General features: G+C 34.8%; 2 protein-coding genes across 6 annotated transcripts in view; one reads left to right on the top strand and one right to left on the bottom strand.

The window, feature by feature from the left end:
* The first annotated feature begins 300 nt into the window (after nucleotides 1-300).
* USP1 (ubiquitin specific peptidase 1) lies at nucleotides 301-11,871 on the top strand. The gene is made up of 10 exons (XM_049693670.1): nucleotides 301-442; nucleotides 1,053-1,161; nucleotides 2,552-2,845; nucleotides 4,007-4,165; nucleotides 4,717-4,821; nucleotides 5,370-5,530; nucleotides 6,767-7,446; nucleotides 8,102-8,272; nucleotides 9,186-9,387; nucleotides 10,377-11,871. Exons 3-10 carry the CDS (start codon nucleotides 2,621-2,623, stop codon nucleotides 11,110-11,112), a joined length of 2,439 nt encoding a protein of 812 aa, XP_049549627.1. The 5' UTR covers nucleotides 301-442; nucleotides 1,053-1,161; nucleotides 2,552-2,620; the 3' UTR covers nucleotides 11,113-11,871.
* Nucleotides 11,872-14,087: 2,216 nt separating this feature from the next.
* DOCK7 (dedicator of cytokinesis 7) overlaps nucleotides 14,088-23,345 on the bottom strand; it is a 208,158-nt gene continuing 198,900 nt past the window's right edge. For all 5 annotated transcript variants that reach the window (XM_049702624.1, XM_049702626.1, XM_004281599.4 and 2 more), the window contains 2 exons: nucleotides 17,423-17,590; nucleotides 14,088-14,548 (listed from right to left, as the gene is read on the bottom strand). In XM_049702624.1, coding sequence (XP_049558581.1) covers nucleotides 14,506-14,548; nucleotides 17,423-17,590 — 211 coding nt within the window. In that variant the 3' untranslated portion in view covers nucleotides 14,088-14,505. The remainder of the gene's footprint in view (nucleotides 14,549-17,422; nucleotides 17,591-23,345) is intronic.

Here is a 23,345-nt window from a genome sequence, read left to right as displayed (position 1 = left end):
CCGGCACTTTCGTAGGACGCCACCTCCAATCGCAGCGCTGGCGCGGGCGGAGGCTAAAACACAAGGGTCCTGAGACTGAGGAAAACGCGCCAAGTTCCCGTCGGCGGTGGAGTGAGGAAGACCCCAGCGGTTCGGGTGCCGGGCGAGCGGAGCCGCTTCTGGCGCTCCTTGCCGTCCCGGGGCGGGGACGGGGGCGGGCGCGGTTGGGCGCCGCTTCGGGGATGTAGTCGGTGCCGGCGCCAGGCAGGACCGAGCGGCAGCCCGGGTTCCCGCTCTTGAGAGCGAATGGTCACTCCCCTGCGGGGAGGGCGATCCGGCCAGCTTTTCCGTGGGTCGTGGGCCCCCGCAGGCTCGGGGCAGGGGCTCACCTGTCGTACCCGCCCTCAGCCCGGTTAGACTTGTCGGCGTCACCGCCGCGGACCTCGCTCTGGGCCATGACCAGGTAAGGAGGGCCCGTGGAGGAGGGGCCGGTGCCTGGGCGCCGCGGCAAGTTCGGCAGGAGTCCGAGGGGGCCGCGGGGAGGACCCCGGCTCCCTCGGTGCTGCGCCCCCGCCCAGCTGCCAGCCAAGCCGTCCGCGCAGCGGGCGGCGCCCCCTCCCGCCGCCGCTGGGGACTCAAGGCAGGTGCGGGCTGGGAGTAAATAGGCCAACTCCGCGAGCTGTGGTTCTGCTTAAAGACGCCGCCCGCCGGGCCGGTGCCGCGTTTGACGGGCACGGGCATCATCACCGTCCCGTCATCTTCTCACTTTCTTTTCCGTTCCTAGAGTTTGCGGGATAAGGAGAAGAAATGTTTGCGCTCACGTTGTTCTGTGTCGGTGATTGCTAAATTTTACCGAGCAGTTTAACTTACTTTTTCTACAAGTATTTAGAAGGGCACGTGTCTTAAACCTTTGTCGAGGATGTTATTCTTGTTTTACATTTTTCGTGAAGTTGGGATTGAGTCGTCCCATCTTACAGAGGAAAAAACTTGAAACTAATGAGACTTAGTGTTCACATTGTCATTTGTCAAGAACATTTAATGTTCTATTGTTTTTTCTGCGAAACTTGATTTAGAGTTACGGGAGAAACATTTTTGATGTAACAACCCCCAATGATAAGGACAGCCAGGAGCAAGAAATGGTATAGCAGAAGATACGGCACCTGGTAAAATGTTATATTCTAGGTAATGTTAATGTTTAATCATTGCTTTGAGGAGCCCGGAGGGGTGGTTTATTGATTAGGATTGATAATGTTATTTCAGCTGCTTGGTCATTTTTTTTTATATATATTTATTTAAGTCCGGTTACTCTGTTAGAGAATCCAGTTTCCATCATTTATTAGAATTGGCTCCCAAGGAAAAACCTTTTACAAAAATCGCTAATGCCTAGAGATCCCTGACACTTCAGTGCAGGCTGGTTTATCATTCGTGATAGGATTTCATCAGTAGCATTAGTGGCCAGGAGAGTAAATTGAGTTGGAGGGGGGATGGGGAAATTGGTCGGCTTTCTAGTTATTCCTGAGTTGTCTCAAAAAGGTGGTTTCACTGCCGTGTCTGTCAGTGTTGTGAATTCCCAGTTCAGAGGCAGCCAGGTTTTCGCTTATGTTTAAGGATGAAATTTAGTTCGTCCTGTTAGTCTCTACCTATATTCTATTTTAAAGTCATTGCTGAGTTTTTGGACTCTTAGGTGATTTTCTGGTAATACTCGAGTCAGATAGTAATATCTTCCTAATGAAAAATAGGACTAAAGTGTAAAATAACTACCACAGATAGAGCCATTTTTTTTTTTTAGTCCAAAAGTTTTATTTTAAAACAGGGAAGAAAGTTTGCACAAGGCAAACTTTTCTTCTTTCCTACTTAAAGCAGTATCTTAAAAAATTCTATAGTTAAAAGAAGTTTGGAAAGTCAGTATATTTTGGTTTCTAGTGCATAAGAATTTGATATACACAAAGTGCAGCAATTTTTTACACCATTATCCCAACTTTGCGTATAGCTTATTACTTTTCACACAAGTTTTTAGGTGTAAACTTAACACTAGATCTAGGCCTTTCCTTGTATGCAGATTATACTTTAAATAGATTTTATTTTGTATAACTAGAAAAGACATTGGAAGGAGAACTCAGTCACTTCTAGCACTCCTTGGATTTCCCATTCATCCCTCTGTTTCCCACCTTGTACTTCAGAATTAGAGATGATAGTTGCTCAATGTTTCCTGAATGAACTAATAATAAAGTTTTTACCCCTTGATGATACTACTTTACCATTACTACTACTACTACCAGTAAAGTGGGGTCTACTACTAAAATGGGGTATTTTGTGATGTGACCCTTAATCTAATAGCAGGCTAGTAAAAGTTCAGTGTCTTTTTTTTTTGTTGTTTGAGAAAGTTAAGGACAAATGGCAACTCCTTCATATAAGCAATAAAACATTGACTGCCTGTTATTGGCAGGCATTAAGATTTTAAAATACAAAGTTCTAATTAATACCATTCCTTGGTAAATTTGTTTTCAGAAATGATGATTTTATTGCCTACAGCCGATAACTGAAAACTAATAATCTTTTCTCTGATTAACAGATATGATTGGTGATTACAAGGTCCCTGTATAAATTAATTCTTGTCAACTCCTTGGGATTTGAAGAGAAAATGCCCGGTGTCATACCTAGTGAAAGTAATGGGCTTTCAAGAGGTAGTCCATCAAAAAAAAACAGACTTTCCTTGAAGTTTTTTCAGAAAAAGGAAACCAAGAGAGCCTTGGATTTCACAGACTCTCAAGAAAATGAAGAAAAAACTTCTGAAATGTATGTTATTTTCAGTATATTTCTGTACTTTTTAAGATTCCGCATCAGTGAAAAAGCAGTGAACTTGGATTGATATCTGCAGTCATTCTGACCTGATAGTCCATAGCGGGAGATAAAAAAGCACACATTAGGGAGACAAGTCTAGCAGTGTGTAATAGTAGAAACAGGATAAAACTGGTGGTTCCCCACAGGGATCACATCACAGTTCACATTATAACTCATTTAAATTGTGCTCAGCCGATTAGGCTAACTTCGAGAAATACTAATTGACTAAAATTATTTTTCAATTTAAATTTGATTTTAGTGCAACACACTTTATGTAAGGGTAAAGAAATTCATGGGGGACAGTTACCTGACATAAACTTTGTCTTTGTAGTCATACCTAGTATATGAATTCTCAAACCTGTTGGTGTACAATTGCAAATTATTATTTAAAATAAACTTAAAAATAAGAAATGCTTTTGATACAAATAAATCCTTCAGTGACTGAAAAGAAATCAGAACAAAATGGAATGCTTTACTCCACCAATAGTTGCTCTAGTTGGAGTCTATACTTGCTCCGTATTCAGCACATAGGCACTCCGCTATATGACTAATGTAGATTTGCTCCCCTGTATAATTTCCTAATATTTACCAATAATCAGTTTAGGAGATTGTGTGAGAACCTTTTGCTTACCAGCATTCGTGCCTATAAATACCTTGAGGTATTAGAGTTATAGCTAGCAGCTGTAAAATAAAAATGCTGTGAGGACTGTTTGTTAAACTGAGGTAAAAGAGTTATAAACTTGAACAATTCATGTTTAAGTGAGGAGCAGCTGTATAAGTATCTTCATAGACTCTGCTTCCTCTTAATCTTTTGTGAACAGAATCTGACTTAGATAGTGCAGCCTCTCCCAAATATTGTCATATTCAGGTTATTCCCAGGTTTCTATTCAGAGTTAAACTACTTGATTAAAATGTCCTGTTGGCTTAACAAATCATAGTACCAATTCTGCAACTTTCTGCTCTGTAAAATGGGATTAACAGTCCTTTAATGGAATTGTTTTGAAGCTTGTTGAGTGTAATATTTTTAAAGTGCTTGTAAAACTTTTATTCTGGGTGTATAGCAGTTTTTGCACCTGTACAGATTAATTGTCTTAAAATGCCATCTGAATAAAATCCATATACTTTTCGGATCATACAACTTTTGGGAAAAGACTAAATCTAGGGAAGTAATATTTCCACTTGAATTCTACTTCCTTATCCCTTTCTCTTCTTTGTACTTAATAGTGATCAAGTTGTTCCTGCAGCACAGTCCTCACCTGTCAACTGTGAGAAGAGAGAAAACTTGTTACCGTTTGTGGGACTGAATAATCTCGGCAATACTTGTTATCTTAATAGTATACTTCAGGTAAGTTGACAATTTTTCTATATAATAAAACTTTAGTAGGCAAAGAATGATGTAACACTTAATATTTTCTGAGAATTCAGGTTATTGGAGGATTTCAGTTGTCCATAATACTGTCTTTGTCTTTGTAAATAAACCAGAATGGAGTAAAATAATCATGATTCTAAATTGCACATTACAAATTTCCGTTGAGATAAGAGAAAATGATATATTAAATAAAATTGGGATAGGAAAATTGAGTAGATGTTGATTAAATTGAAGATACCAAACTTTTAGTTTTTCTGTCCGATTCCTGATTCTACGGTGATATGTATTGTAACCCTTGGAACTATATCTGTTTTGTGTTGTATCTGATCAGGCTCAGTGCTTTGTTGCACTGAGGGAAGATAGCAGGCTACTGTAATGAAATAGAGAACAATTTTTGACACACATCTTAATCTCAGAATTTTAAGTAATGCACATATGAATATACTCTACAAAAAGCATGATAGTGTTTTAATGATTTTAGGTATATTGTTTGTTCAGTAAATACTTAAGACAATCTCACTTTATAGGTATTATATTTTTGTCCTGGTTTTAAATCTGGAGTGAAGCACTTATTTAATATTATTTCAAGGAAGAAAGAAGCCCTAAAAGATGAAGCCAGTCCAAAAGATAAGGTAAAAAATAAAATTAATGGAAATTCACTTGCTTAGAAATGAAAAAGTAATAAATACAGAGAGGATTTGGGAGGAGAATGACAAAGATTATTTCTCTTAACAAATTACATCTGAGAATTAAATTTCTCATTGGCAATTATTTTTCATTCTTGTGGGGTAAGTAGCTAACTTGATTACCCCCTTTTATAGTGTTTTCTCCAGTCCTCTAATTTACTGTTTACCAGTAAACATTGTCACACACACCACTGTCACAACATATCGTACCCTTTTACCCCGTTATTTATCTGCTGTTTTCAAGTTGACTCACTTTTACTATTTAAATAAATTTAAAGAAACCTTTGACTTACGTAATTAGAAAACCATTATAACCCACATAATAGAAAGTAACCAAAAATATGCTTAAAATTTTTTTAAGTTTATTTTGTATACCTCCAGAAAATTAGTGTTAGAAATTAGCTTTAGAAAAGCTAGTGTTGTCTAGTGAGAAAAAGAAGGGGGAAGGTACTTAATTTGTTCAAAAATTAAAATGTTCATGTGTTTCTTGACAGGGAAGTTGCAAAGAAGATTCTTCAGCAAGTTATGAACTAATATGCAGCTTACAGTCCTTGATCATTTCAGTCGAACAGCTTCAGGCTAGTTTTCTCTTAAATCCAGAGAAATATACTGATGAACTTGCTACTCAGCCAAGGCGACTACTTAACACACTCAGGTATAGTCTATTATATAATTTTAGGATTCCAGTTTAGCTCATTCTCTCTTTGGAGGAGAGTGACATGTGAACAAATGGGGGGAATAAAGGCCAAGGAAAATAGACACTACAGATCTACAGTGCTTAATATCCCAGAGGCTCCAAAGACTGGAAATTTTTTCTCACAGTTGGTACTAAATTCATTAAATCTGAATTTGTGTGAGGCTGTTTATAGTGTTTATTCATATTTATCTGCAATGTGAATATTCATACTCTTTTCTGTAGAAGTAGTAATGTGTGTAATTATGGGATACTGCCCCTATTATGTTGGTGATACATATTTTACCTATGTGCCAGATTCTTTTTTAATCTGAAAATTCTTGAATTACCAAACACATTTGGTCCTAAGGATTTCAGATAGGAATTATAGGTCTATATTCAAAATACGTTATATAAAAGAACTATAAATTCCAAGTATTCTATTTTTGTTGTATGTACTTAGAAGAGAAATATTAGTTAACTGGATTAGATTTCTTTGTAGTATTATCTTAAAAAATGAAACTTTATCCTATATACAGAATAGCCTTATCCAAAATACTACAGGGTTTAAGTCTTTAAAAAATTATTTAATCGTTTAGGTTAGGAATAGACCTAGATGTAACACATTGCCATACATTTGTTAAGAGGCAGTGTAGCGTGGTGTCTAGGAGCAGGTTTGAATCCTGACTTCTGCATCTCTGTGACCTTGAGCAAGTTATCTGTAAATAGTGGTGATATGGTACTTACCTCATAAGGTTATTGTGAGAATTATACAAATAATATAAAAAGTATTTTGAGGGAATTCCCTGGTAGTCCAGTGGTTAAGACTCTGTGCTTTCACTGTTGAGGGCTGGGCTTCGATCCCTGGTCGGAGAAGTAAGATCCCACATGCCATGTGGCAAGGCCAAAAAAAAATTATATATATATGGCATTTTGCATAAAGCATGGTACACAGTAAATACTGTATACGTATTAGCTATTAACAATAATATTTATAAGATCAGAGTATTTATGATAATGAAAATCAGGTTAAGTTTGTTTTTAGTTACACGTTTAGGTAAGGAGTTTCAAATTAGTAGCTGAATTAAATGTTTTTGGACTTTCAAATAATTTATGATATCCCCATAAATGAATTCATTTCTGTATGGAGAGGTGGTTTTTGTTTTGGTATTATATCTTCAAAACTGGAATAGATGAAATGGAAATTTTTATTTATAGGGAACTCAACCCTATGTATGAAGGATATCTACAGCATGATGCACAGGAAGTATTACAGTGTATTTTGGGAAACATTCAAGAAACATGCCAACTCCTAAAAAAAGAAGTAAAAAATGTGGCAGAGTTATCTACTAAGGTAGAAGAAAAACATCAGAAAGAGGAAATGAGTGGTAATAGCAGCATGGAGATGGACAGTATGAGGCATTGTGAAGACTATAAAGAAAAATTGCCAAAAGTAAATGGGAAAAGAAAAAGTGACACTGAATTTGGTAACATGAAGAAAAAAGTTAAAGTCTCTAAGGAACACCAGTCTTTGGAAGAAAACCAGAGACAAACCAGATCAAAAAGAAAAGCTACAGTTGATTCATTAGATATTCCTGCTAAAATAATCCCCAAGTACATTTCTGAAAATGAGAGTGCAAGACCCTCACAAAAGAAATCAAGAGTTAAAATAAACTGGTTAAAGTCTGCAGCTAAGCAACCCAGCATTATTTCTAAATTCTGTAGTCTGGGTAAAATAACAACAAACCAAGAATCCAAAGGACAATGTAAAGAAAATGAATATGATCTTGAAGAGGACTTGGGGAAGTATGAGAATGATAATACAGCTAATGGTTGTGAACTTGAATCTCCAGGGAATAATGTTATGCCTGCTAATGAAGTTAAGCCCATAAACAAAGGTCAGTATAATTTATTCTTGGACATTGATAGGTAGGATTAACAGCTGCAGAATTGAATTTTCTCTTCTTAGATCCATATACAGTATACTATCTGGCTAAAGTTTTAAGAGAAATTGAACACAATGTGAACTGGCGTTTCAAGCACTACACTTAATGTATTTTTTGTGTGTATAAATCTCACTAATTTTAAGGTAATAGTAATTTATGTTTATAAACTAGGAGAGTTCATCTTAATGGCAAGAGAATATTTTACCCCTTTATATATACAGTATTTGACATAAACTCATGAAAAATTGCATTTGCTAAATAGTTATACCATACTGGATTTCTGCTTAGGTTCACACAGATCTCAGGGAAAATTTGTAGAACTTACATGACTAAATTTCATCCTTTGGGGTATCTTTAGGAAGGGAGTTAAGAAGACACACATGTGTTGAAACTGTCTTTTTTTAGAGATAACAGTAATTAATATTCAAAATTATCTTTACAGGGAGTTTATATTTCATGAATAAGTCACCTCTTAATGCCAATAAACAAGTTTGAGATATGAAAATCAGCCTTTTAGCCATGATATACTTTAAATGGAATAATGGTTATTTGGGCTGTACTGAAAAATTCGTCTGTATAGATTTGTGTTTTCCTTTTTTTGTTTTAGGTGCAGAGCAAATTGGTTTTGAGCTAGTGGAGAAATTATTTCAAGGTCAGCTGGTATTAAGGACTCGTTGCTTAGAATGTGAAAGTTTAACAGAAAGAAGAGAAGATTTTCAAGACATCAGTGTACCAGTGCAAGAAGATGAGCTTTCCAAAGTAGAGGAGAGTTCTGAAAGTAAGCAAAATTGGAGGCTTGCATGGACTATGGAATAATTAGAGTTTTCCTCAACAAAACAGTCTAATAAGTAGCTTGTATAGTTATTAAGAAAAAACTTTTATGTCTTTGGTATAATAAAATCTTTCTGCCTGTATAGCTACACTTGTCAATAGTTATTAGCATTTGGAAAATTCTGGCATCGTTATTTTTTTACTTTTAATTTTTTTTGCGGTACGCGGGCCTCTCACTGTTGTGGCCACTCCCTTTGCGGAGCACAGGCTCTGGACACGCAGGCTCAGCGGCCATGGCTCACGGGCCCAGCCGCTCCGCGGCATGTGGGATCCTCCTGGACTGGAGCACGAACCCATGTCCCCCGCATCGGCAGGCGGACTCTGAACCACTGCGCCACCAGGGAAGCCCTGGCATCTTTATTTTGATGTGTAGAGTATGTTATAATGGGAAAATGAAATGCTTTACCAAGTTAATTTTTGGGTACCTGAATCTCAGAGCTACTGAGGATATTTTTGTTAACACCATATTTGAGCCAGTGTTTTTTCTTGTATGAACCACAAAAAGTGTAGTAATGCCATGGGAAGTGATCATGAGACTGGTTTACTTGTTCAGATAATGTAAATTGACTATTAAATATAAAGTCTTTCTCACATGGAGTCAGAGGGTAGGGCTTATATTGATTTTGCTGTCCGTGACCTCAATATTTTTTGGCTGACCAGATATAAATATTTAGAGGTATGTGCACTGTCGATGAACTTACAAGTTTGTGAAACTAAAAAAAAGAAATCTCTTTGGTTATTATTTGGGGAGGATTAGTCAATTAAAATTGTATGCTAATTCTGAACATAAAAATTTGTGGCTTAAGTTTTTAATTTCTGAGAGATTTTTCATTTGTGAGTGACAGGATTCTCTTGTGTAGTTTCTCCAGAGCCAAAAACAGAAATGAAGACCCTGAGATGGGCAATTTCACAGTTTGCTTCAGTGGAGAGGATTGTAGGAGAAGATAAATATTTCTGTGAAAATTGCCATCATTATACTGAAGCTGAACGAAGTCTTTTGTTTGACAAAATGCCTGAAGTTATAACTATTCATTTGAAGTGCTTTGCTGCTAGTGGCTTGGAGTGAGTATTCTAAAGTTTTGTTCAAAATGCTACGATAGTAAGGAAACAGTACAATAGTGTAATAGAAACTACTGAAATGAAGTAATTTACAAATATTGCCTTAGAAAAGTTTATTGTTTTCTTAAGTTTCCCTGTAAAAACGCATCAAGTTTAAATCCTTCTGGTATGAATGCATATGATTTGTTCACACATTTTTCATTTTCATTCCTTATTTGATTATTTTAATTAATTGATTAAAGCAGGGAACAAATTTCATACATACATCAACATTTTTTTGAGGTGAGCAAAAAAGCAAAATTATTTTAGTTTTAAGGTAAGTAAGCCAGGAAATAAAACTAGTCTGAACAATTTGAGAGATTCTTCTGTAGTTGAAAATTTAAATATCTGAAAGCAATAATAAATATTAAAATGCCAGTTACATTTTAGATAGTCTGACTTTTTCTGACATGTATACATGTCATTGTAGATTTTATTCCTTTCTATATTAATCAGTTGTTTGAAATTACCACGAGAGCTTACCAGTAGCTCTCCACACATTTTCTTATGCCAGAAGATGACAGGGTCCTTTCTTTCAATGGCTTTTTCCTTTGCTACAGTACAATTTTATTTTTTGTCCCCAAATCTTGGTTGTAGAGACAGACTTCACATTAAAATGACTTACTAAGTATAAAGGAAAAGGATTTTGAAGATCAGTGTTTTTTTTTTAATGCCATTTATTTTCTTATTGCACAAAATTAGGAAAATAAAGAAAATTAAGGGGGGAAGTGCCATATATCCTTCACAGAAGCACCTGAATATTAGTACTTATTTCAGTATTCTTTGTGTAAGTATTATACAAAATTGGGGTCTTGTTTTTTACTTTGTGTTTTATTCATATGAGCAGTAAATATTAAGGGTTCATTCAGACTTACTTGGTTTCACATTGGGGGTAAAACTGAATATATATGAAGTGGAATCCCAGAAAACCTTTTTTTTCCCCCCTTCCAAAGGTTTGATTGTTATGGTGGTGGACTTTCCAAGATCAACACTCCTTTACTGACACCTCTTAAACTGTCACTAGAAGAATGGAGCACAAAGCCAACCAACGACAGCTATGGATTATTTGCAGTTGTGATGCATAGTGGCATTACAATTAGTAGTGGGCATTATACTGCTTCTGTTAAAGTCACTGACCTTAACAGTTTAGAACTAGATAAGGAAAATTTTGTGATCGACCAAATGTGTGATATAGGTAAGCCAGAACCATTGAATGAGGAGGAAGCAAGGGGTGTGGTCGAAAACTATGACGATGAAGAAGTGTCGATTAGAGTCAGTGGAAATACCCAGCCAAGTAAAGTTTTGAACAAAAAAAATGTAGAAGCTATTGGACTTCTTGGAGGACAAAAGAGTAAAGCAGATTATGAGTTATACAACAAAGCATCTAATCCTGATAAAGTTGCCAGTACAGCATTTGCTGAAAATAGAAATTCTGAGACTAACAATACTAATGGGACCCATGAATCTGATAGAAACAAGGAATCCAATGACCAAACAGGCATTAACATGAGTGGTTTTGAAAACAAAATTTCATATGTAGTGCAAAGCTTAAAGGAGTATGAGGGGAAGTGGTTGCTTTTTGATGATTCTGAAGTGAAAGTTACTGAAGAGAAGGACTTTTTAAATTCTCTTTCCCCTTCTACATCTCCTACATCTACTCCTTACTTGCTATTTTATAAGAAATTATAGAGTGAGTGTATTTTCCTTGTGTATATATTAAACGGACCTGGACAAACATTGGTAAATTGATTACATCAAAAAGTCTTTAGCTTATCTTTTGAAGCTATTGGATATTATTGGTTTCTCTGGGTTTTTATATAAATAGTAAAAATTTGAGTTACTGAAATCCATGTTAATTTTTAGAATTCATTTTCCTTAGTGGAGACTAGTGATTGATGCATTAGCTTCTGGGAACAAACTTGTATAGGTTCTTAACTGAATTATTCAAAATGGAAGCATTTAAACACTTTGAATTTACACCTATCTTTTGTGTTTGCTTTTTCAAATAAAGTGCTTGTATTTGTATCTCCATATTTTGGAGTACTTATCTACATGATGTTTATAGGTTCTGTGGTTTTTCAGCTCAGAAGCAGAATCTCATTTCAGTACATTTAGTTTTGTAAGTCATAAAGCCAGATCTTGGATGGGCTGTATTAGAGGCACGTGTATGTATTCACAATAGTGCACATTTTGTGCCTTCAATCACTTTGAAAAGCATCTCAGAAAACCTGAAGAGTCAGTCCTCTTCTATCTTCACAAGAATTTTATATGTATTTATGAAAATGATTCTGTACCCTAGTAAATCTTTTTCAGTGTGGACTAATTTGTATCTCTTCATAGTCATACTCTGCATGATCTGTATATAATGCATCGAACTTAGAGGTGTGACCTTAAATTTAACTTTTTTAAAAAAACCAGGAGGTCAATAAAATTTAAACTGCTTAACAACTGTGTATACAAATGCTTGAGGATTTTTTTACTTGCATGTTTTTTACCATAAATATAGCTGGATTCTCTTTTAAAAAAGTGTGTGTATATACACATACTATACACACATATATATACATAGAAGAGAATAAACATGCATAATTACCTTTAATAATACTTTCTGACATTTGGAGGTGAAGAAATTGTATTTCAAATAGGAGAAATTGTGCTTAGTCCATCTAAATTGTCATACCTAGATACCCTTTAGACATATAACTATGGAATCCAAAACTGGAGAACTTAAGGTGAGGCTTTGGGCACACAAAAAACTTGGTCATATTTTCACTTTAAATATATTAAATTGGTAAATGATCGATTATGACTTGTTAAAGGACATTCTTGATATTAAGAATATGAAATATAATTCCAAAGAATAGATAACTCTTGGAATAACACTGTTATACACTACTTCAACAAATAAGAAAGAGTACCTGTCAACTAATAAACTACACAGTTAATGTCTTACACATTCTTTCACAAGATGGTGTGATGTAAAAAGTCACAGTCCTTGCCACTTTCTATGTTCAGGATCACTAATGGAACTTTTAAAAAGGAACAGCCCTGAACACTAACCATAAGCAGCTGAGGGAGTAGGAGTCACTAACAGAACTTTTAAAATGAAACAGCCTTGAACACTACTCATAAGCTTCTGATGGAGAAGTTCTAGGATAGAACTAGGGCTTCTGTAACACTCAAGAGACAGCCCAGAACTATACTAGTTAAGAACTAGTGTAGATTTCTGATATGAGAAAGTTTGTTTTAAGAAAATTGAAGAACACGGTAAGTTAGGAAGGAAATGTTCAGTTACACCAGTGTTTTAAGAGAGGAATCCTCTTCTGATTTCCCGTCAGACAATTAGTCTGATAATTAAATCGTAATTATATAAATCTTAAAGTTCTTGATATTGTCCCTGAGATAGGTGACAATCCAAACTCTTACACAGGTGTAACTTTATGAGAAATTACCTAGGAATTACTTAATATTCTTCCCCCCACCCCCACCCTAAAGAGGGAGAGAGTATGTAAATAAGTTACCTTTTCTTTTCTGTTTGCTTTAAAGAGTTTCCGTTCTTGACTCCGCCTTTCCTTACTGACCATCTGGATCCTCTGTTCCCAAATATATATTTTTGAGGTTATGCTTTTCTGGACTCCTAGTTCACCTGTTGTGGTCCACCTGTAGACTCACCTGAAAAACCTTTCTGTGATTCGGTCTTTGAATTGATGTAGATAAGAGGAATCTGAGATAATACTGCCTGTTGTAAAGGTAGGCTGGAGCGGGGAATATTAGCCGTCACATCTACGCTCTCAGGAGAATGAAGGTACCATATTCGATCAGTTCTTAAGTGATTCATGTAAGTGATCAGTAGATCAAAGGGGTAGATTACAAGTGATACCTTTCTATAAGTTACAATACTGCACAAAGAAAAAATGTTCAAACACTTCCAGAAATGATTAATATGCACTTCCTTGGAAAAACTTGCCAAATAATTGAAATATATGTTGGAAAAAAACCTGCATTAGTCTTTCATATCATAAAGTTACAATTTTAAATTAATTAGCTCTTAATTAACAGCTAATTTTACCTTTTATACATACACTTTGTAAAATCTATACAAGTATCAAAAAATAACTATACCTTATTCAGCTGGTAGATTAAAGTCAAACACCAGCTCTCTGTTATTTTTATGGGGATGTAAGATAAGTTTAAAGCAGATTTCTAATTTACCAGTTTAGAATACTAAAAACTGATGAAGTGACTGTCTTGTTTAATTTAAAACAGGAATCATTCATTTTAGTTGCTACGGGTCTGCTTATACTACTATCATTACTATAATAAGGCTGAGAGTCAAACTACTGTCGCTGGTATTAGCTATCCCAGTATGTAATCGTTATTTATAGATAGAAGTTATCAGGTAAACTTTCTTCTGCAATTCTAAATCCCTTTTTTGTGTGCCTAAATGGAAAATACCTTAGAAACCAGTTTTAAGACTTTACAAACCAGTTATCAATAATTTATTTCCACCCATTAATTTATTCATTTATTTAATTTTGGGGCTATTATCTGGGCCCATAAAGTGTCAATTATTTTCATTTTGCTATTTTTGGAACTGTTTCTTGAATCAACTAACTTATTCTCTGCTTTTGTCAGTAAAAAAATTTTTTTTAGTCTCAGTAAAATTAGTGTAAACATTCACATATTTAATAGTACCTTTAAAATAAGAATTACTACATTTAAAATGGTTCCAAAACGAATCTATAAATGGTAATATAAATTAAAAAATACAAACTTAAAGTAAATAAATTTAACATTAGCTATGGTATAAATAATGGTAAATGTAAGTGTACCTTTGAGTCATTAAAATGTCTTAAAAAAGATAACAGCATATTACCAGAACATTAGAAACCACAGCCATGATTCTCAAACTTCAGCGATCGCCATTTGATATTGTTTGGCCACTGCATTCTTCCATGAGTAAATTAATGCTATAATTTCCAGAATTAAGTCCCAAGTCTTTTTCAAAAGTTCTTAAATTCTTTTCACACTCAATGTTGAATACATGGCTTTTTTCAAATGAATAAAACAAGTGCATTTATATTAGAGATCCATTTTGCGCAGGCTCATTCGACTGAAGGAATCCCTGGAGAGAAAATGAAAGGATATAGTTATAAGTAAACAATTTTTATATAATCCTGTAAAATATGTTTACATGCTTTCTTTCTGCCAATTATCTCAAAGTTCTGCCACCAAAAGCTTATTGACTTTAAAACTTTTTTGCCACCAAAGCTCTTTTAACACTTTAAGTTACATGCTTATCCTACACACTCTGCCTTATATATTCTAACTTGTAGAGTTCTCTATAGATTAGAAGTATATTATAGTAACCACTCTATCCAAGTCCATTGATCATTTATTCATTTGTCCAAAAGATATATTAGATATTATGATTAAACAAGAACTAAGGGATAATGGGAGAGATTTAAGGAAAAGATTTACTTGGGGTTATTAAAAGGCAAAATGCAAGTGTTTTACTTAAAATATTAAATTCTAAGTCTTAAATCAGTGGTTCTCAATTTTGGGGGATTTATACACTCTTAAAAATTGAGGACCCCCCAAGGAAGCTTTTGTTTATGGATTATATATTGATATTTACCATATTAGAAATTAAAACTAAGAACATTTAAAATTATTTTATAAAATAACCCGTCACATGTTACTGTAAACAGCACTGTTTATTAAAAGTAATTTGCAACAGTTTTAGAAGAGTGGCATTCTTACATATTTAACATCTGGCTTAAAAAGCCTAAATTCTTTTTTTTTTTTTTTCCTGGTACGCGGGCCTCTCCCGTTGCAGAGCACAGGCACCGGACGCGCAGGCCCAGTGGCCAGGGTCCACGGGACCAGCCGCTCCGCGGCATGTGGGATCTTCCCGGACCGGGGCACGAACCCGTGTCCCCTGCATCGGCAGGCGGACTCTCAACCACTGCGCCACCAGGGAAGCCCCTAGATTCTTAATATCTGCTTCTGCATTCAATCTTTTACATGGCACGTAGTCTCTGGGAAAGTCCACTGTACTCTCATGAGAGAATGAGCATGAAAAAAATATTTGGCATTAATATGAAAATTTGTTTTGACTTAGGAACCTCCTGAAAAGGTCTGAGGGACCCGTTGCATGGGTCCCAGATTATACCGTGAGAACCACCATCTTAAAACTTCCTAAGCTTTCTGCAAAATAATATTCCAGATTTTGTAAATCAGCAAAAAGTTCAAGTTCTATGGGAATTTTATTTTCTAAGTGCTGAAGAAATTAAGACTGAAGAGGATAATTCTTCAATACTTCTTAATGTATTTTCCTTTTTCCTTAAGCTGGTTTGTTTTGCTTATCTTTCCTGCCATTAACGTGAATAGTCTCTTAAGGTTTCCAATCTCCAGGAAAGGAGAGGACAGGTACAAAGAGATCATGTTCAGCTTTGAATCCTGAAGCTTGGTTTCTTCTTGGAAAATAGCAGTCTTAAAAGAGTGTTCATCAAGAAAAAGGATTTTCTAAATTTCAAAAAACTGCCTGCAAATATTAAGAACTAAAGCTTGGAGGAATAACCATCAGAGAGGAAGGCAAAACTCAGGGTAATGGTGTAATGGAAAGCTTCCTTCAGATAGGAACAATATTGTCCATTGAAAGGAGCTGGAGAGATTTGATGGAAGTGAGACTACCATTAGGAGACTTCCTGACTACTCCAGGGACCCAGCACCCCATCCCAGGACCTCTGACCAATGACTGTAAGACTGGCGGAGGTGGGTAGAGCAGCAAGAAGTAAGAAATTTCAAAAAGATTGAAAGGGAAGCCCAAAGTGGAGGGAACTAGAGTTGCTTCCCATCAAGAATTTCAAGAGGAAACCACCCAGGGTGTCTTGCATCACTGTAAGGATGGTGGAAGCAAAATATAATATATTCTGCCAGAGAAAGGATCTAAAACAGGCCTCCTCGTCTCCTGTTCCTGTAGATGGTCTGTCTACATGCTACCTGTAGGGGACAAGACATACCAAGCAGGCACTTGGTATACATTTTCAGAGGCCTAGAAGTACACAAATATTAGATCACTGAAGAACAGGGAATATTCTCATTTGATCAAATAGCCAGTTAAACTTTCTTCTGTAGTATATTATACTTCGCATTTACATTCCATTTATATAAGCAACTTCAAAGACCTTCCAAATATTAATTGATCAGGTAAGTACAATTTAATAGCTTCACTGCCATAATTCAAAGAAAAGTGTGGTAAAATACTGGTGCCACAACAATTCAATAGATGTATGTACATTTGGATTTCAAAATGCAAAGAAGGCAGTTTACATGCCCTGTCTGGAATTCAGGGGTTAAAAGGATAAGCACTGTCCTTGGAACTTCACATGCCATTTAATTTCCACAACAACCTCTTCAAGGTATTATTTTACAGAGGAGAAATCTAAGATTAAATTATCTGCTCAAGTAGAATTATGGTCAGTTGTAGAAAATTCCAGGTTACTTCCACTTCTAATTTTATTTGTCACAATTAGAAAGTGAAGAAAAATAGTGAAGTCGTCTTGATACTCAGTGGGGTTATCTGTTTTAATACAAATCTAGAAGAACATACTCTATACTATTTACTGTCAGGGATAAAGGAAATGAATACCTGGCTTCAAGTATATTCTAGCAAATTCTCTCATAGAAATACCAGAAAGTGTGACAGGACATTAAAAGGAACAGTTCTAGGAGGCCAGACTTATGTGTGGTTTCCTGGTTAGTATGAGTTCTTAAAACAACTTTATTATTCTCTTTATTACAGAAAGAACTGACTTTTATCTTGTAGGCTGATTCAGGTATAGATGATGAAAGGCTTACATAAGTTGAACTTGTTAGGTTTCAGAAGACAATATTTGAAACCATTTAATAAAAGTTAAATAAATTCACTTTTAAATAGTTAAAGCAGATTTCATTTTTCTGAAGATATCCAAAGTAATAGAAAAAATAAGCATACCTGTGGCAGGTAACAGGTAATACTGCCTTGTATAACTGAGGGATCTTTCTGTTTATCAGAGGCTGTAGGGCCTCTTTAAGGCGATGATAGTTTCTCTCCAGTTCCCTTTGATACTCCTTTTGATCTGGCCCAATTAAGCTCTTATTTTTTCTTAAGGCATCCTCACACCTAGGAAAAACAGTGTGTTATCAAAAGAGTTCTTCTGGCATACTTTCAGGGCAGGCATATATCGCTATATATATATATATATTCACCATGACAAGGACATTGGGTTTTTCGGTTGTATGTAAAACATCCTCTCTTGCAATTAGGTTTAAAGCAGGGAACAGATGATCAACAGAGTTTCTTTAAAATCTAACATCCGCTTCCAGTTTTCACAGTTGAAAATTATATATACTTTAATATTAAATCTGACACCCTTTTTTCCCCCACATATCACCACTAGACTAAAAGTTCTTTAAGGGATGTAACCGTACTCATTTATGTAGTGACAATGGCATCTCGTACAGTGGTTTGCCTTTATTCAAATAAATGTTTCTTAACAACTGAATAGATCTGATAATATCTTTTATCCAACTTATTCAGATATTTAAGAAAAAATATCTGGACTCCAATAGATAAATGGAAAAAGCGTGTTTTAAAAAAAGTATACATATCAATACTTGTAGAATGCAGCTAGAGTGATACTTAGAGGAAAACATATAGCCTTAAATGCTTATATTAAGGAAAGAAGACTAAAACTGAAGAGCTAACAAGCAACTTAAAAAGAACAGAATAAACTCAAAGTATAAGGAAGGGAATAAAATTTTAAAGTGTGATAGCTCTATACTAAAAAATGCAAAAGTTGGTTGTCAGAAAAATCTAAAAAAATAGACTAAGCTCTGGCAAGAATAAATGAGAAAAGGCCAAGTATCCTCTTCTAGAAATAAAAAATGGGACATAAATTCAAATACAGCATAAGTTTATAAAGGCACAGAGGATATTACGTACAATTTAATGCAAATAAATATGAAATTCTACTTTTCTAGATCAATTACCAAAAACATTAAGCAACAAATATGAATAAAATTTATCAAACAAAAATATGAATAATGCTAAAACCATCAAATCAGTCAAATCACAAATCTACCCACAAAGAAAACATAAACATGCAAATTCTACTAAACATTCTAAGGACATATAATCCCTTTGTAACACAACTATTCCAGAGTATATACACTATTCCAGGGTATAGGGGAAAAAAAAACTATTCCTGAGAAGAGTTTCAAACTCATTTTTCAAGGTTGGGATACCAAAACCTAACAGGGGCTATAAGAAAATACTTGTAATTCAATCTCACCCATGAAAACATTTGCAAAACTCCCAAACAAAATACTATGAAACTGTTCTAACACCATATTACATCCCTACTCCCCACATACAACCCACCTGATAAAATTTTAAAATTTGTCATGATAAACTTTTAGCATAACTACAAACAGGTAGGAACTTGTTTCACCTAATTAAAAATATCTACAAAAACATGAAGAAAACATTATACTCAATGACGAAAAAATTTCTTTTAGATCAGAAACAAGAAAATGATGTCCTCTATCACTATCCCCATTCAACACAGTAATGGAGGTCCTAAACATTACTGTAAGAAAGAGATTCTACAGACAAAGAATTAACAAGTGAATTTGGCAGTATTCTCATGTAAAGCATATAAAATTCAACTACATTTCTGTATGCCAGCAAACAGAAAATATAATTTTAAAAGATACCATTAACAAAAGTATAAAAATATTAAATACCAAAGAATAAGTCAAAAGATACGTAAGGCCTCTACAAAAAAATTAAAAAAAAAAACATTCAGAAGATCTAAGTAAATGGAGAAGTATACCATATTCATGGACTGGAAGAGTCAATTCTCTTCCAGTTGATCTATAGATTCAGATTCAGGTTATTATTTGGGGTGGGGTAGAGGGAGAGATACATTGATTCTAAAATTTGAAATTTATATCAAAAGGAAAAGGGCCAAAAGTAGTCCTTGAACAAAATGAGAGGAACTGCTCTATCATATATGGAAGTTTATTATAAAGCTGCAGTAATTAAAACACCATAATATTAGTTCAAGGAGAGATAAGTAAACAGTGGAAGAAAACAAAGATCCTAGAAACAGATGCACACAAAGTGAGCACTTGATGTGTAATAGTGCAAAGCAGTGGAGAAAGGGTAATCTTTGAAATAAGTGGTGCTGGGTCAACTGCACATCCTTATGGGAACAGAAATCTGACCCCTATCTTACATCATATTCAGTTACCAGTACAGACAAAAGTCAAACTGATCCCTTCCTTGAACCATATACAAAAATCAAATTTAAGCAGATTTTTTTAAAAAGTAAAAAGGCCTTTTTTGCCTTCTTGCCCTTTTGTTTAGGCTATATTGAATTTTAGAGATACCATTATATTGACTTTTTAGAAGTCAACATAGAATGTTACTCTGACCTCAGGTAAAAAATTTCTTAAGACACAAGAAGCAATAGTCATAACAGAAAAGACTGAATCATTTAACTATATTAAAGTTAACAACTTCTGTTTATTAAAAAAAAGGTGCTAAGCCCCAAATTCAGAGAAGGTGTCTATGATATTTACAAATGATAAAGCATTACATATCCAAGAATATGTAAATACACTTAGAAATCTGTAAGGAAAAGAATCCAATAGGAAATGGCAAAAAAAAACAAAAAAAAAATAACTTGAACATACAACTTTACATCTTGCACATGACAAGATGTCCAACCTCACTGGTAATCAGGGAAATGCAAATTTAATCCATAATCACATAATCATTTCACACCCACAAGATTGGTAAAAAACTGTCAGACAATATCAAATATTGGTGAGGTTACATAGCAATAAGAACTCTCTCAAACACTACTGGTGAGAATGTAAATCTGGCTTCACACTTTGGAAAAAGATGTGACATTACCTGGTTGAAGTAGAACCTATGAACCAACAACACTACTCTTAGGTATATAAGCCCTAGGCTATCTCTTGTACCTCCAGAAGTAGGTAAAGAAATATTTGAATAGTATTCTTTGTAACTAAAAAACAACAAAAAACAAAAACCAGGAGACAGCCAAGATGTCCATCCACAGAAGAATGAATAAATCATGGCACATCCATTCAATGAAACATATAAAATAAATAAAGCAACATTTATTACAGCAATATCTCACAAACATTAAAAATAGCAAGTCACAGAAGAATATGTACACTCCATTTATAAAAGTTAAAAAAACATGCAAAACTAAATAGTGTAATAGGGATATATTCATTTATGATAAAACTATGAAAACAATAAGGAAAATGACAAATATGAAATTCATGTAGTGGTTACCTCTGAAGGAAGGGAGGGTGATAATATCAGAAAAGGGCATGTGAGGAGGGATCTCAAAGCAATGATAATGCTCTATTTCTTAAAAGCTGGGTGGCAGGTACATGACTTTTTCTCCCTATTCTTTAATAGCAAATGTTATAAATACTATTTTGAATCTACTCAAGATTTAATGAAAACAAGTTTTAAATGCTAAGCCCCAAAATATAAAGAGTAAATACAAGAAAAAGTGTTTATTGTTTTTAGGAATAAAAGAATGCAAATTGAAGTACCATTTAAACTGATTAACAAGAGACACCCTATTTAAATGGCATTACTTAAAGTAAGGTGTACTGTGACTAGTACACTTGCATTCTTGGCACTGTTAATATTTAGAACCTTTTTGGAATAGACTACATATGAGGGGCCAATAAAAATGTTTATGTACTTTGGCTCAGTCATCTCATGCTTCAACAAAAGAAAAACGATACATTTGTTAACTATACCACACTTAAATTCAACATAAATTCAGACATTTGATGAGATAATATAACTATTAGAATAACAGTTTTAACTTTAATTGAAAAATAAGAATTTAAGATAATATGTATATTATAACTGAACTATGGTAAAATATATATGCATATTGGCATAAAAATATATACACACAAAAATTAAAAAGGCAGTATTGGCTATGACTTGTAAGGTTTATATCATGTAGTTTGTTTTTTTCCTTTTTATAATTTAAAAGGAGAAAACCTTCTCTGTGGTAACCCTTAAGAAGACCTGCAGACTACAGGACTTCATTACCCTATACTAAATATACACAAAGAGGAGGACATTTGTTTTAGAATCGTAGTCATGGTAAAAATTCCAAAATAATAGCAAGAAAATAAGCATCTATTATTAAATGTCTATGACCTAAAGAAGTATGTATTGTTTCAAGATCATCTGGCTCACAAGCACAGCAGGGATATTTTGGTTCTTATTTGAAACCTCCCAAATAATAAAATTAATGTTAGAAATCAATTTTTAAAAAATTTTTATTGGAGTATAGTTGATTTACAATGTTGTGTTAGTTTCATGTGTACAGCAAAGGGAATCAGTTATTCATATACATATATCAACTCTTTTTTAGATTCTTTTCCCATATAGGCCATTACAGAGTATTGAGTAGAGTTCTTTGTGCTATATAGTAGGTCCTCATTAGTTATCTGTTTTATATACAGTAGTGTGTATATGTCAGTCCCAATAGAAGTCAGTCAATTCTACAAGTACAAAGCAGCTTTCTTTCTTTTACTATGGCAGCTCATCTATACCATACATTAGGAGCTATGTATCCTATAACCAAACCTATAAGGTTGTCTAGCTCAATAATCAGATTATAAAATCCCAGACTTCCAATGAAGCTATCTGAAGTTTTTAAAAGACATTTACCATGTTCACGCAGGAGAAACTGACAGAAATTCATGACAGCTATTGCAGTGAGAATAAGGAAAATACTGTCTCAAGAGACTTGAACAAGTTAGCATGCCTCATATTTTCCTGATGACAAAACTGATATAAAGTAAAATTCTGTCTACCCCAATAAACCCTTTCAATGAATGATTTGATAAGGGAAACCATAGTTCATAATTTGATAAGAGAAACCATAATAGGGAGTCAAAGACTGGATTCTGACTATGGTTCTGATGCTGCTTTGTTAAGTGACAAGTCATTTACTTAATGGTACACAAGGCCCTTACAATCTAATTCCAACCTACTTTCCCAGTGTTTGACTACTTGTTTTCATAGATTACACAGTTCCAGCTTCACTAAACTATTCATCTTTCTCAGAACAGATTCTGAACTTTGTTCATGCTGGTTTTTTTGTTTGTTTTTAGTATACCCTTCCCCCTCTTTTCTGCCTGAAAAACTAATATTCATCCTTCAGGGTCCATATATAATGTTAATTCCTGTGTGAAATCTTCCCTGACATCATCAAGTAAATTATCATTCCCTCTTTTGTGCTCATAGTGTTAGTAAAGCAGAAATCAGTATCAAGTTGATGACTATTTTCCCCTATTGTTTCAAAATTTAGTATTTACTGAATACCTATTTATTACATGCCAAGTATTATTTGTGAAGAAAAGAGTTAACAGCAGGCCTGAGCCTGCTATCCTTAGGTCCTATTTGAAGGCTGGCCCTTGGTTACTGTCTGGGAATTTGGATTTGGGAAGGGTTCCTATCATACCCAGAAGATAAGAGTGGCTCACTGTGCCTGAACTATTTATACAAACACTATAGTTTCTGCTAAACACCTGCTTTCCTTTTGGGAGTCTGGAATTTTGGTACCTGTCAGGGAAAAGGTGCTTACATGACCAGCCTCCAATAAAAATACTGGTTGGCACTTGAGTCTCTACTGACCTTCCCCGGTAAACAACATTTCACATATGCTGCCACAACTGTTTGCTGGAACAATTAGCACCTCCTATGTGGCTGCACTGGGAGAGGACCCTTTGAAGCCTATACCTGGTTTCCTCTAGACTTCACCCCCTGTGCCTTTTCCCTTTGCTGATCTTACTTT

The sequence above is a fragment of the Orcinus orca genome, chromosome 1, assembly GCF_937001465.1.
Source record: "Orcinus orca chromosome 1, mOrcOrc1.1, whole genome shotgun sequence".
Taxonomy (NCBI): Eukaryota; Metazoa; Chordata; class Mammalia; order Artiodactyla; family Delphinidae; genus Orcinus; species Orcinus orca.
The sequence above is the reverse complement of the archived record's forward strand: the minus strand, read 5'-3'. Positions and strand labels throughout refer to the sequence as shown.

Bases quoted from the DNA above. Each gene is read 5' to 3' on its own strand.
- USP1 (XM_049693670.1), top strand. From the start codon at position 2,621: ATGCCCGGTGTCATACCTAGTGAAAGTAATGGGCTTTCAAGAGGTAGT. The intron at 5,531-6,766 runs GTATAGTCTATT...TTTTATTTATAG, and splicing joins CGACTACTTAACACACTCAG to GGAACTCAACCCTATGTATG. The intron at 8,273-9,185 runs GTAAGCAAAATT...TCTCTTGTGTAG, and splicing joins AGTAGAGGAGAGTTCTGAAA to TTTCTCCAGAGCCAAAAACA.